This window comes from Alosa sapidissima, chromosome 13 (assembly GCF_018492685.1).
Source record: "Alosa sapidissima isolate fAloSap1 chromosome 13, fAloSap1.pri, whole genome shotgun sequence".
Taxonomy (NCBI): Eukaryota; Metazoa; Chordata; class Actinopteri; order Clupeiformes; family Clupeidae; genus Alosa; species Alosa sapidissima.
Genome location: NC_055969.1, coordinates 29,718,925 through 29,733,924, shown reverse-complemented (window position 1 = coordinate 29,733,924; position 15,000 = coordinate 29,718,925). Strand labels below are relative to the sequence as shown.

General features: G+C 43.2%; 2 protein-coding genes across 2 annotated transcripts in view; one reads left to right on the top strand and one right to left on the bottom strand.

The window, feature by feature from the left end:
* Nucleotides 1–15,000, bottom strand: part of dcc (DCC netrin 1 receptor) — a 268,772-nt gene that overhangs the window by 247,865 nt on the left and 5,907 nt on the right. Inside the window, exon 2 of the mRNA XM_042058972.1 lies at nucleotides 14,383–14,464. Within this exon, the coding sequence (XP_041914906.1) occupies nucleotides 14,383–14,464 (82 nt within the window). The remainder of the gene's footprint in view (nucleotides 1–14,382; nucleotides 14,465–15,000) is intronic.
* trabd2a (TraB domain containing 2A) overlaps nucleotides 7,281–15,000 on the top strand; it is a 56,063-nt gene continuing 48,343 nt past the window's right edge. Inside the window, exons 1-2 of the mRNA XM_042058974.1 lie at nucleotides 7,281–8,146; nucleotides 9,170–9,730. Of these exons, the coding sequence (XP_041914908.1) occupies nucleotides 8,039–8,146; nucleotides 9,170–9,730 (669 nt within the window). The 5' untranslated portion in view covers nucleotides 7,281–8,038. The remainder of the gene's footprint in view (nucleotides 8,147–9,169; nucleotides 9,731–15,000) is intronic.

Sequence of the window (15,000 nt, the reverse complement as noted above, 5' to 3'; positions counted from 1 at the left end):
TCAAGCTGGCTTTGTGGAAAGACATATTTCATTTCTTTAAGGTCTCCTCAGCCTCTATGAAAAAAAAGTCTCTCTTTACTATCCTCCAAGGTTCCTCCAGGACCATTCTCACCGCCTGAAGACACTAAACAGCGCCCTCTGTTGTCAAGAGAGAGCCGTTACAAATAGACCATCAAGGTTTTCTAGAGTTCTCAAACCTTCATATCTTCAAGCTGTTCATGCTCTAAGCACTAGACTGAAACCAGATCAATTTAAAAAGCTATTGATCAAATCAATCGTGTTCATTATTATTTCTTTACATTTAGCAGACACTTCTTGACCAAAGTGGCTTACATACAGTATGTCAGCTATATTACAAGGGATCACATTGTCCCCGGAGCAACTTGGGGTTAAGTGCCTTGCTCAAGGGCACAACAGTGGAAGCCGGGAATTGAACCGACAGCTTTCAGGGTACTTCACGCTAGCCCAGCTCCTTAATTTGTGTTATCCTCAAATCTTACCGACACTCTTTATCCTTGGGGTCAATTTGACCCCAGCTAAATAAACCCTCAGAAAATGATTATAATTGATATTGTTACCCAGTTTTTTTTTGTGACAGGTACTTAACAAGAGTGTAGTAACCACCATCAAAAGCCCTACAAAACAATCCCACCCCCCCACACCCCTTTATGAACCTTGGAACCCTGGCTGGCAATATTGCCCATCCAGCAGGCTTGCTGTTGCTTCCCCTTTTGACTTTTACAGTCCTGCCAAAATGACTTATATGTAATATGTACTTGTATATGTAATAATGATAATATGTTCTCATACTATTACAATAAAAATATCCATAATGTGGCAAATATTCATGTATCTTATGTTTCATACCGCTGGGGTCAAACTGACCCCAAGGAACAACAATGTACAAAATATTTGTACAGGACATTGAAAACATATTATTGTACAAATTTCATGCTAACTCTGTTGTACCCTTCAATTGAGGAAAAGTCATGAAACATGAAGCAAAAAAAAAGTGAACCATATATTTTATGATATTAAACGTTGCTTGGGGTCAAATTGACCCCAAAGATAACAGGAGGGTTAACCACTACACTACCACTGCCAGGTTCATCTAACCTACTTGGTCTCCAAATTTACCATACTGCACAGTTGTTATTCCTCACCTTAAAGTCGCTTTGTAAGAGCATCTAATGTAAAGGCAAATCTGAACCTTAAACCTTAAAGATTGCAACCGACAACTATGCACAGCAGGGATCCATGGAAAACATGGTAAGTGGGGAAAACCCCAGAACCAGGCCTGAGAACCGCTGTTCTAGATCCTGGTCCTGCTTAACTTGATTCAGCAATGATGACGCACTGAGAATCTCTCAGAGACACGGGATGCTTGCCGCAGATTTGTGATCAAAGGCTCTGAAAATGTCCGCAGTGGCTGGAAAATGTATGGTAACATGTCAGTGTAACTGGGGGGGTGATCGTTCGCATCCGGGGTCTGGTAAATGTTTAAGCCATGACTGCTCTGTCATTAGGTGACTGTTCCATTCCAAAGACAAGAGGAGATACACTTGGTGCCAGACCATGGATGCGCTTATGTTGATATAATGAAAAGTGAAAAGTTGTACTGAGAAAGAGAAGAGAAGAGAAGAGAAGAGAAGAGAATATGTGTCGCCTTTTGAGTTGCAAAAACAGCTTCTCCATCCAACCATACTCCCACTTCCACCCCTCAAACAAACACATAAATCCTTACAAATACACAAACATAAATGCATAATAATAACTATTGGGCCATACTATACTACAACATAACAAACATACAAAATCTGGACAGAACAAATATACCATGGGTATTACCTAATATGACATGGAAATAAATTATTTCAAAACAAATTTTTGAAAAGTACAGCTTTCAAAAATAGAGGGGGAAAACAGAATCAGGTCAAACCTCACACCACCCTTTTTGAAATTTCAGTGAAACAGTGCAGTCATTTCCCAAAGTGCAGAACCCGCTCTGTGCCGCCACCTTTCAAGAACAACACATTAAACTGTGATCATTCACCTATTTAAATAAATATGAGCGTGTACTAACGTCTCATTCGAGTTTCATCAAAGCCATTATCGTTCTATCCATCACGTGCTGATTGGGGTCCTGTTAACCGATGCCTGTGCGTATTTACATCGGGTTTTCACACATGACACATGAGGAGGAATGGCCAAGGTCACAATGTTAATGTCAACAAGCTGATGGATGGGTCAGTGAAAGATTTCGCCCGTAATTTGACACACTGGCAAGAGTCTCCCCACGGAAATGAATGGCCAATGTATGTAATGATGGAGGCTTTGAAAGAATTATGATTCCCCTAAAAGAGGTTTTTTTTTCTCCCTGAGGGCCGTTCCTGTAATGAACTACTTTCCACTGCAGAATTAGGAAAATTGTTTTGCGATCCAGAAATATATGCTTTTTAACTCAACACTAAAAATTACACGCTTGCTTCCCTGCAATTCTTGTATTTGTTTGCTCTCCACAGTACACAGACACAATGTGTTTACACTGGTCATTTTATGAGATCATTTGAAAATGACTGAGTAATGATATCGCAATAATGATGGATTCACCTGGCAGTTGAAGCAGAACTAGATTAAGGATCTGGACACTGTCAAGAGCACATCTCAAAGCGAGGTCAGAAACAAAATGTGTGAATATGTGTTACTTCAACACCACCTATTTCACCACATCTCAATTTTAACAAATGAGTAACAACCCTCACTGGTTAATAAACTGCTTAATAACTAGTCAATAAGTGACTCTAGTGCTGACTGGTTTGCTTACTCGCTACGGTTCTGTGCCGGATCAGGAGGGACTCGTTCTAGCAACTTAAGTAACTCCAGTGGGGGTCTCGCCAACTGCTCCCCTAACCCACAAGCCCTCCGCCGAGTCTTTCTTCCCCCTGCAAAAATTACCCTCTTGTTTAACTCGGCATCTCTCACCCCCTGCGCCCACATATATATATATTTTTGTATCTCCAGTTGCGTTTGAACGGAAACGGCACTGCGCCCCGCCATCTGGTTCTGATTCCAACAGATTTATTTTGTCCAATCTCGCCCATGACAATTTTGAAACCCAAGCCGCACTTGAGCGTTTTTGTATGACTTAGGTTACTCTATTTGCTTGTGTTTTGCTGAGTAGGACGTCAATATTTAGCAGCTGTATCTGTCAGCGTAATGTTTAAATGACAATTATGGTTTTACCTTCACTGTCATTATAAGAACTGTTCTAAATGTAACAGTCAGGCATACATCTGAACAATAAATGGTCTTAATACCCTCCATATGGTTTCATCATGTGATAAACTTGAGGCTGTGCTTATGGGCCTGGGCCTGAGCCTGAGCTACACAAACACTAACATACTGTGACGCAGTGCCTGAATTTTATTCAGAACCAAATCTGGGATTACCTGTATTCCTTTTGAAGTTATGATTCCTGGATGTGTGCATTGTGTGTGTGTGTGTGTGTGTGTGTGTGTGTGTGTGTGTGTGTGTGTGTGTGTGTGTATGTGTGTGTGTTGGGTTTGTGTATGTGTGTGTGTAGGTATATGTCTATTGCTCTCTCTCCTTGTCTTTGTGTGTGTGTGTGTGTGTGTGTGTGTGTATGTGTGTGTGTGTGTGTGTGTGTGTGTGTGTGTGTGTGTGTGTGTGTGTGTGAGAGAGAGAGAGTGAGTAATTCTTAAAAGAAGGATCCTTTTCTAGTTATTTCCAGTATCATATTCTTCGTTTGTTTTCACGCGGTAAACCCTTGAGAAAGTTCACCCTGCCTCAAGTACTTTATATTTTAGCACACTGACTCACTGACAGAGACAGGGAATTATATATATTAGTGTGGTAAAACTTAGTGTGGTAATTACTGACTAATAATTAATCATTGTTGCTCTGTAGGAGACAGAGTTAGCCAAAAAACAATGCAGAGGGTAGAAAGCAGAGATGGTACCATATTTCTCTTGTATAATGGAGGCTGGTAGCCGTTTTCCAGGGGGTACTGTATGTACAGATTGCTTGAGCATTTGTAGGTATTTTAGTGAAAGACTATTTGAAGGAGTAAATATAGAACTACACATGCACTACATAAACTTCAACATGGAAGTGCACATGTATATACAGGCACACACACAGATGGACACACAGATTGGCCTTCTCTATCAGGAGCACATGCGCGCACACAGACACACACACACACAAACACACACACACACACACACAGGTATGTTTTGATTTCTTGGGCCCTCTCCATCCCCAGCTGTGATACCCAACTCTGGAGGCTCTGAGTAAGCCAATCAGCACCCAAGCCCCCCCCCCCTTACCGGTCTCCTGCTTGTTTTTAAATGAAAGCCAGGTCCACACTATAGTCATCCATCGCTCTCTCTCTCTCTCCCTCTTTCTTTCATTTATTCTCTCCTCCTCACAACCTCTCTCTCTCTCTCCGCTGGTTGGAGCCTGGTGTGAGCTCCAGATACACACAAAGGCTCCTTCACACACTGAGTCGCGGGAAAATAATCACAACTGTGCGCCGACTTAGAAGGGGCTGAGGGAGAGCAGAGATGGGCCTTCTCACACTACTTACCCAGAATGCCTCGGGAAGTCCCTGTCTACTGGGACAGACACCTTCACATATACCCTTTCTCACACACATACACATACAAACACACTTCCCCCTTGACACACGCACCTAGTGTACAATTTTTTTTGTATTTCTGTCTCTCTGTCTATTGCTGTCAATGTCTTTCTGTGCTTGGCTATCCGTGTGTCCTCCTCTTACCCTCTCTACTTTCCTTCTCTGTACTATCTCTTATCAACCACACTGTTTCATGAATGGAGTTCAAATCCGAGATCAAGTGTCAGGCCCTGTATGTGCCTTGGCTCATGGTTGACATTAAAACAACACCATGATCTTAGAAAAACACACGCGTGTGTGCATACACACACACATGCATCGCTTTACGTGTTTGAGGAAAATCATTATAGACCCAAAATGGTTTCCTCCAGTAAAGAAACCTCTGTTCAAGGTTGTAGGGGGGGGGGCGGGATAACAGATTACAGCTACACACACACACACACACACACACACACACACACACACACACCACACACATCTCTTCACGTCCGGGCATATCGGACTAGGGCCAGTGCTTTGAAATAAAGGCACGGTGCATTACCAAAACAGCTGAACAAAAAAAAAAAACCTCCACTAAGGCATAAACACAGATGGCATAAAACAGATCATGGTCTCAAAGAGATTTATTACATCCCCCCATACCAGAAGTGTTCTTAACCAGCGTGCACCAGTGCTGACACGGGTCTCGGAGACAGTTCAAAGCGAAGCCTCTGCCCCCCTCTGCCCTCTGCCTGGTGACCTCGTTCTGCAGCCACTCAATCAGCATGTCAATTTGCCTGGCCAATTTGCACTGGTTTCCTGTTTAGATCCTCTAGAGCCAGTTCCCAGTTCCCCCTTTCCTGACAGACAAACACAGAGCATATACCGGCATCTCAACACATCAAAAGGCCCCATGGAAAAGGGCCTTATCTTAGCACATTAGCTTGGTGTAAACATGGCATGTGGCGTGCGTGCGTATGCACACACACACACACACACACACACACACACACACCAGGGGAAATCACGGGTGTGTTTACAGTTAAATTGGGAACCTAATTCCTTTCATATTACCAAGATGAAGGCCTTGCCTTGGCTGCCACACACACTCTGAACAGGCCCTGCAGTTGCAGCCAAACCAGGCTAATAATGGTGGGCTATATAACTAAGACAATGGGATATGTAAAATAAGATCTTTGTGATTACACCAAATTTAACAGATTAAGGTTTAATTTGAGCTCCATCTCCACCACACCTTTTCAAAGCAGTAGGTTATTTTTAGTATGGTGCTCTGAATACCTCTATCAGGGCTAATCTTGATTGACCAGTAGATGGAGCTCTTTCTGACCTAACACTGCTCTCTCAACATGCACAAACCTAGTGGGGATAATAAACGTCTGTTACACTTGGCTCTTCTTGTGTTATCTCTTAAGTATATTTATTATTATGAAAATAATGTAGGCTATGCGCATGTTCGTAGTATTTCAGTTCTGTTTGTTCACAGGTCACTGCTCACAGAAAGCTTATTTTTAAACTATGACAGACTTGTGGAATCTCAGACGCCCTTTGACTACATCCAGTTGTACTATGTGGCAATATCTCAAAGCCATTCTTAAATGTCACACCACAGTGTAAAAATGTTGTTTTGAAAAATATCTCATTAATGATCCTCCTGCTTTCAATTCAAACGAGCAAAAACATGTGTAGCCTATCACCATATCTGGCCAACAGATTTTACAGAAAGAATAGTTCAAGGCTTCAGAGAAATTTCTAAGTGCAAAGATTATCCAGATAGTCGTCTCATTTCACCTTCCTATTTTTAGACATAATTAATGCAAGCTATCAAGGATATGCTCAAAAAACACCCCAAAATTATCTTTGCGCACACTCGCAAGCAACATGGTCTTGTTTACAATGTTGACCTATACTTGTTTTTCATTTTGTTTCACATGCAAAGCTTATTTAAATTATCCTGTGATTGTTGTTGTAATGTTAATGACTCTTGTATTTGGTTTGTGACCTGGGTATCCTCAGATTTAGTCTACCTTTGCTCCAATCATTCCCTCCTCCCTCTATTTTGTTTACACAGACGTCTACAGAGAAACCTCCATCAACATGTATTAGCTGCTTCGTGTGAATATCGCAATTTACAGGCGAGATTCAATAGCTTCCTTAGCGTGCGTATTCTCATGTTAATGCTACGTGGTTTGTAGCGCATTAGCGGCACATAATGTAACAACAGGATATCCAACACCCCACACGGGCTCGCCAATTGCAGCTTCACTAATTAGCCAACACAGGCCGACCATTTTCTGCGTATTTGCTTATTTTGTAGCGACTTTACAACTGTGTTTTAAAACACTTGTCGCGGTTCCAGACTTTCATTGGACGGCTAAAACCCCGGCACATTCCTGCCATTAACACTTGTTGGTAGCTGTAGAATGAAGGATTCTCTAGTGGATTCCTTGATGAAGTTCTGAAGAGCTGTTCACTGATTTCCTACAGTGAATGAATGCCTCCGCTCCTCCTCCAATGACCCGCGGCTCTCAGATGCTTTAATCAGATTATTGCACAGTATGAGTGTGCAGGGGAGGGCGGGGGTCGAGGGGTGTGTGTGGGGGGCTGGGGGTAGGTAGGGCTCCCACTTTCTGACAGTGATGCGCAAGTACCTCGGCAACTCACTCTGGGCGTCTAATAAGGGTTCCACCAAGCTTAAGAAACACAAGCAGAAGAAGCGTAAACCGTCACGTTTTAAGGGTTGCGCAGCGGGCGAGTTTGAGACAGCGCACAGAGCAGAAGTTTCAATGAATGGCGTAGCCTGAGTGAGACCTGTATTTGCGCGATAGAATTAATCATTACACTGCCGGTTAACATTCAGTTGTTTTGACCTCATTCTGTTGGTGGAGAGTCGTTTACAAAGTTTCTGTAAGTTTCTGCAAGAAGAGCTGGGGCGATAAATAGCATTTAACCTGTTGCTGAGCAATCTCCACGTTTTGCGTGGACTCCCAGTGATTTGCGGAGAAGAAACGCAGTGGATTCGGCGGAGCACAACAGATTTAAGGATTTATTTCAACGTCTGTAACATGTTAGGTCGCAGTTTTCGGCCGTGCTAATGTCAAAAGGGATTGGAAGGACGGAATTACTGCCAACGACAGTAACAGCCGCATGCTATAGCTACTCTCGCCAAGGACGTAAAATTTGATGACTCTTTAACAAAGTAGTAATACCACGACAAACCAAAATTTGGCAAATTGTGGCATCATGGCAAGTAAGCTGAGGAGCCTATGTGACATTTTGTCGGAGATAAAGTTTGGGAAATAACTTTCCCTTAACTGAACTGTTGTTGGATAAGACAACAGACGTTACTACGTTGAGACAACACTGCCCACGTTTGAAGCTATGATGCTGCTTACTTGGGGCATATTTATCCACGCATTCTTTTTATTGTTGGTAAGAGCCAACCCGTGGAGCCTCAGAGATTCAGCGAACTGCGAGCTTAACAAAAAAGTAAGTGTTCAGAAGGTCTGTCAGAAGTACCCATATTCCCTGTCATATTGTAGACTCTATGTTCTATCACTAATGGAGACAAACAGTAGGCTACTTTTAGACCAAGTGTCGCATGGAGTGACAACATTCTTTTTTAAAATTAAAATGTTACTCTGTTTGGAGACAGCTAGGACAAAACAAACAAGTTTAAGATAAATAAAAAAAAACATAATTGAATGTCTGTTAATTTAACTGAATGTCTTCCTGCATTCTTTAACTAGCCTAAAATAATGGTCCTGGAAGATAATGATGATTCAAGATACGTGTTGAAATAGCAAACATGGCATTAGTGTCGCCAAAAATATACAATAAGAACATTTATTGCTTAGTTACTTTCTGGATTGCCTATATCATATACTATCAAGTGCTAGACTATTAAACTGTCAAAAAGTTTCCCGCGGTGTATGCAAGTTGTGGTGGGCCATAGCGACGTGTATTGTCTTGATGGGGAAGCTCCGAAGTATTGTCTTTATTAGATAATAAGTGTCGAGCTAACTGCCGGTTAATTAACAACTTAGAATCAGCATTTTCCACGACACAACTTCTTAGTTCATGTCAGTGTTGCTAGAAGCCGGTGACGTTTAAGAGAATGTGATGCGCTAAGTACCGGTACTTGTTTTCAGTAAATAAGACTAATAAGAAAGAACATAAAAGAAAATGTTTTAATGAACAAGAAAAGTTAAGGTTCGTGTCATAGTTTACATAAAATAACCATTAGCCTACTCATTTAGATTCTTGACACATTGTAGATTTCCCACACTGTATATTCTTACCATGAAGATTTAGAACACTTTATTTACCATAATGTAAGCATGTAGCATTTGCTCTTTCAGTACTTTGCAAAATCACATTAGATTATAGGGTCATTTTTATTTCATCTAAAACCTGTGATATATAGACTATATATATAACAACACATAAACTGTACTTGCAGTGTACTTACTAATAACACATTTTTGCTGCCTCTCTCTGCCATCTGCACAGCAAAGTGAATTAAATTCCTTCTTGTGGACAATCAAACGAGATCCGCCCTCCTACCTCTATGGAACTATCCACGTGCCCTACACCCGAGTCTGGGACTTCATACCACACAACTCCAAGAAGGCGTTCCAGGAGAGCCACATCGTCTACTTCGAGCTGGACCTGACGGACCCACACACCATCTCAGCCCTGACCAGCTGCCAGCTGCTGCCTCAGGGGGAGAGCCTGCAGGACGTCCTGCCCCGGGACATCTACCGGCGCCTCAAGCGCCACCTGGAGTACGTCAAGCTCATGATGCCGTCGTGGATGACCCCAGACCAGCGAGGCAAGGGCCTGTACGCTGACTATCTGTTCAACGCCATCGCCGGCAATTGGGAACGCAAGCGGCCTGTGTGGGTGATGCTGATGGTCAACTCGCTGACCGAGGCCGACATCAAGACGCGCGGCGTGCCCGTGCTTGACCTCTACTTAGCCCAGGAGGCGGAGCGCATGCGCAAACAGACAGGTGCCGTGGAGATGGTAGAGGAGCAGTGTCACCCACTGAACAGGCTCAACTTCTCCCAGGTAAGAGGAGACTGCATGTCTGTCCTGTGTGTGGGAGTCCTGTGTGTGTGTCTGTCCTGGGGAGGGGATTCTAGAAACCAGTTTTTGATCTTAATGGGATTTTTTTTTTTATCTTAATGGGATGTTCAATGATGTTGTTCTTGATGTGATGAAAATAGGTCAAAGGATGTGTAGTTTTGGTTCTGCTATCAGAAACATGGTGATTCTACGGCCATCTGTAAACGCATTCCTGGCCTGGAAAGGGGCCATGTCTTTTTAGTGGTGCAGTACAGGGCCACAGATGTAACATTTTAAAGCATTTTCGTATAATTTTAGTCTTCTTGCATTATTCGGGATGGGAAGGAACAGGGCTTTCATTATTTCTCCAAATAAGCCTCAGATCCAGTTTCTCAGCTGGATTGCAGGGCCTGGTAGGTGTGGATGGCATCAGCTGTGCAAATAGTCTGCTTTGGTGTGTCCTCCGTTATTAAGATAAATGTGACCTTAATGGTTTTGGTCTGAATTTGACTCAAAACCCCCTTGTTTCCAGCGCGGCTGAATGTCAGCTCATTAGACGGCGCAATTATGCACATCCCTCCGAGCACACGGTTACACCGAAATCATGTGGAGTTTGCTGGAATTTGTGCTAATACGCCAACGGAACTAAGGGGATTACACATGGCAATTTCTCCCGACACCCAGAAGCCAGACAGGGGCTATTTAAAACACAGAAGCAGACAGCCTGTCCAGACGGCCGAAAAATGTCTCCTGTGCCATTTCTTATGAGATTATAGTCATAGCCACCTAAACATGTTAAGCGCTGTCATATTCCAGTTTAAGAGCGTTTTTTTGGGGGGGGGAGCCCCAGTATGTCATTCCAGTGCAATGACAAGAATGAATGTATATGGCAAAACCATATGGATCGGATACGTTGTGCCAAAGACATCTCAGTTTGTGCAGTCAAGTAAACTGGTGAGTGTACTGGCACCAAGTCCAATGATGACTCCAGACAGTGGCAATTGATTTCAACGATTGTAAGGGCTTCGTTTATTTGCCCATTATGGGTCAGCCAAGGCCAGGCCAGGTTTGGAATGAGCAAGTTTGAAGTTCAAGCCATGTATGCTTCATCTTGGACTTGGACTGTGATGTTCTGCATCATTTCCACACTTTCTATTAGCCCCTTCAATTAGCTCATTTAGTGTAATAGTCCAATGCTGCGGAGTGGTTGACTTGTGCCCACCGAGGGGTTGCATGGAACATTCTGGGCCCCAGTGGAACTTTTGCCGTAATGAAAGTGATGTTTTTGCTCAGGCTGTCAGTAGGAGTAATGGCCCGTAGAAAAATGATGAATGTCTCTGTCTAAGTTTCGTAATGCGAGGGAGTTTGAGGGCCTTTCGCCCAACCCCACCTCCCCTCTCAACCCCACCCCTGCCCTGCCCCATTCACTGAGGGCAGCCATAGAAGACCATCAAGATGCCCAATAGTCCAACCTTTCTCTTGCATATTTCTATTTGACCACCTGTTTTCAGGGTACTGCATCCAACTCAAATCTTTCCATCCAGCCTCTGTCAAAGTGAATAGATCCATACAGAGAACTCCTGTTTATCTGAGGGGAAACATTAAACAGCAACTTTCACAGCTCACATAGTTTACTCAGGGTGAGGGGGCTCTGTGATAGCCTTTCATCACAGTACGATATAAAACTTTCTGGAAAGACAGCATGCCCTGTGGGACAGCTCACGTTGACGTTATTGCAGATTGTAGTGACATCAATGGTTTTTTAACAAACTATTTTAAGACAGCTTTTATCCACCAGTCCAGTGGTCGCTTAGTCTTGACAGCTTTTTGAAGTGCACAATTAGGGCATTTAACAAATGGCCTGATAACTTAATAACCTATGGCGCCTTAGCTGCATACCTCAAATTTGAATTCCATTAGTGTTTTTAATGTTTATAACATTGTGGTATTAAGCATAATTCCAAACCTTGAACAAATAATCCCAGGGCCAAATTGCTCGGAATATAAAAGGAACCCATCCAATAGTGATAAATTGCGTTTGCACAGATGGTGCCTCTTAGGAGGAAGATTAAATTGCCCCATTTTTTTACCCACTGCACAGCGATCCCAGGGGTTTCAGATATGAGGGCTGCTCCCCTGAACCAAACCAAACCAAACAAACTTTTACACTTCCCCAACTCAAGCCATACCGAAGAGTCGAAGCAAAAAAAAAAAAAGGTCATCATTTCATCTTAATTATTATATCCTTTCCCAGTCCAGAAGTGAGGCACTTCCATTTTCCATGGCAAAAGAAGTGACCTTTGTGCTGAAAACCCCTTAGACTCTAAGAGAGACAGAGGAAGACAAGAAGGCAGAAACCAGTGCTTTTCCTCACCGCATTCTTCAGACACACACGCATAAATCTATGCTGTGGTGGGGGGAAGAAATGGAGCAGAAAGATGTGAACTTAGCCGTCCAAAAGTGGATCACGGTAATGAGCTGGCCATGCTTGCTTTTAGATCTCAGATGCCAGTTTGCTGAGTAACCTGAAAGAGCGGAAATCCAACAGCATGCAGCCAGACATCCAGCGACTTTCACTCTGTGGAATGAATTATAAATGATGCCTTGTTCATGACAGGCATTGTCTTGAGGAAATAGTTTACCGTTGTTATCTTTGAGGCCATTTTAATGCTTCAAGAACGATAAAAAAATAGTTCCTGTTCTGCCCGAGTTCTCTCACTGGTCTCATTAACAAGAACAATATGTGGCAAGAACACAAGAACAAAACAGTCCTGCAAATGTCAACCGAGTTCCCCAGTCTTGGGTGAGAGTGTGCTAATTGTGGCTGTGCGGATGTATGATTGGGGCTTAGGGAGGTTGACGAGTACAATGGTGGTCCTTATTTTCCACTTAGGGCACAATTTGGGCACCAGGCCATTCAATTGGCAAGTTTGCCTACCGCGGAAAATCTGTCCGAAACCGCTTTATAATCAGATTAAATCCTTAACAAGTGATGTTTCCATCAGGATTGGAAGAAACCCCAAGTGTACATTCTTCCTTTTGGATTCGGAAGATTCCGGGCCAGCATTAAATGTTATCTAATTTCTCTGTCCACTACCCGTGCCTGTTCAAGCCCATTTCCAGCCGCTTTCCTCGTCCCACTGCATATTCAAAAGCTCAACTCAGAATAGGATTAGGATCCCATTTCAGATGAAAAAACCTCCTAGTGTCGGTCATAATTTTAGTCAAAAGTTACCCAATAACAGTTGTTTTATAATAACACACATTTCCAGTGGGGTTCAGAGCATTGAAATGGTAACAATAAGTGGTTTGACATTTGAAGTTCAAATGTTTTTTCTAACAATATAACTTGGCTTCCCACTGGCCAATTTGAACGCAGAGCACACCACATTAAAAGTGTCCGAGGTTTTGTCTCGGCATTAGTTTTTACTCATAATTTTTTATATCTGGATATCACTGCAGTAAGTGGTTCATTATGTTTCAACACGCAATCATCCTGGAGAAAATTAAAATTAAAAGTGACAGTCTTACTGTCTGACACTTTAATTGTAGTTTTAGGCGAGTTAACAGACTATCTTGTTAAGCCCGTTTCAAAAGTATCTGGGTGTATTGTTCTCCGATTTGCTTCCTGTCTTGCTACGTTCCCTCAATTGTATATTCTGGCAAACAACTATCTCATATTCACCGTTTTTAAATGAAAAATGTCTCGTTTTCAAGGTGCTGTGCCACAGGTGGTTCCAATTGCATTCCTTTGAGCAAATACTTAATAGACTCATGTCAAAGATTTACAGGGGTTCGACTCCAACTCTGACGCACAGAGGAGTCAGTCCAACTCGCATCCACAGCCCAGGCAGCTGGCAGCCGGCATGGGGAGAGCAGCCCCTACCTAGCCAGCCACGTGGGATCAGGGATACGGTGGAAACTTCCTTTGAGGAGGACCGTCTCTTTTTCTGCCCTCTTTTCATTTGTCTCTTGGCTGTGCCCAGTGTGGTATTGTTTAACAGTGAGCGTCTGTTAGCTATTTTTTTATTCCCTTTCCTTCAACAGCTATGATTAGTTCTGCAGTGTAAAGAGGGGGGGGGGGGGAGAGCTTGTGCACTTGCATATGCATATTTTACTGGTAGGTGTTTTTGATGGCAGTTACTTGTGGAAATGCCTCTGTTCAAACGAGGACCAGGCCCCTGTACTGTGTGATCGCTGCAGTATTCAGGCATACTAACGTTGCTGTTCCCGTTATGTCTGGCACCGGAGTCGGAGTTCACCCGGCTGATTGGTGGAATCTGACAGGCAATCAGCTGCCTTTGATTGGACGCGTGCTTCATTTTCCAGCTCTCTGTGCTCCTCCCACGCTTCATAGCCCCCCCATAACTGTAATTATTTGAATCATCGCATAACTCTTACTATGTAGTCATATAGTCATCTTTTCCTGCGCCTCTTGAAGTGTTGCTGAAAGACATACATCATCACCACCTGTGATCACCTGAGATGGCCCCAGGGAATGAAAGTGTTGAGTGACACAGTTAACACACACACACACACACACACACACACACACACACACACACACACACACACACACACACACACACGCACACACACACACACACACACACACACACAGCACAGTGGGATGACACCCACATCTGTTGTATTACCTTTCCAACCGGAAAACATGCCATCACAGCCTCCTCTCAGCATCAGATCCATTTCACAGGCAAGTGCCTGGTTACTCCACCTCTGTTGGCCAAACAGACAGCTATCAGACAGTGCAAATGCCACAGTTGTTGCCTGTCTGTGTGCATAAGAGATATCAAGTGGATGATCATTGCCCTCTCCATAGTCCATAGTACATAACTATTCATGGGAATGCCTGTTAGTATTTGCTGTTTGTGGATAAGGATGTGCGCTGGGAACCGAAGCGCCGGAGCTCCTGCTCCACAGGGGCAATTCCTAAGGCCCAATGTGGCCGTTGGCTCTTCCTGGTCTTGTAACACAAGCTGCTATGACTCAGGGGTGCGCTTAATAGCTTGTCCTCTTTTACCAGCGAAGGTCACCAAGGTCAGAGCCTCTGACTCAACCTGGGGCTCTATAGAAGCATCCATCCATCAATATCTTACCTGACAAAGAGAGGGAGATGAGAGAGAGAGGAAGATAATAAGAAATAAAAAAGAGAGACAGCAATTGAAAATGACAGAAGAAAGGAAAAGAGAATGAAAGACAAAAGAAAATATGTAATGTAATATATTTTCCATCATCTCATTTGTTCTATTAAC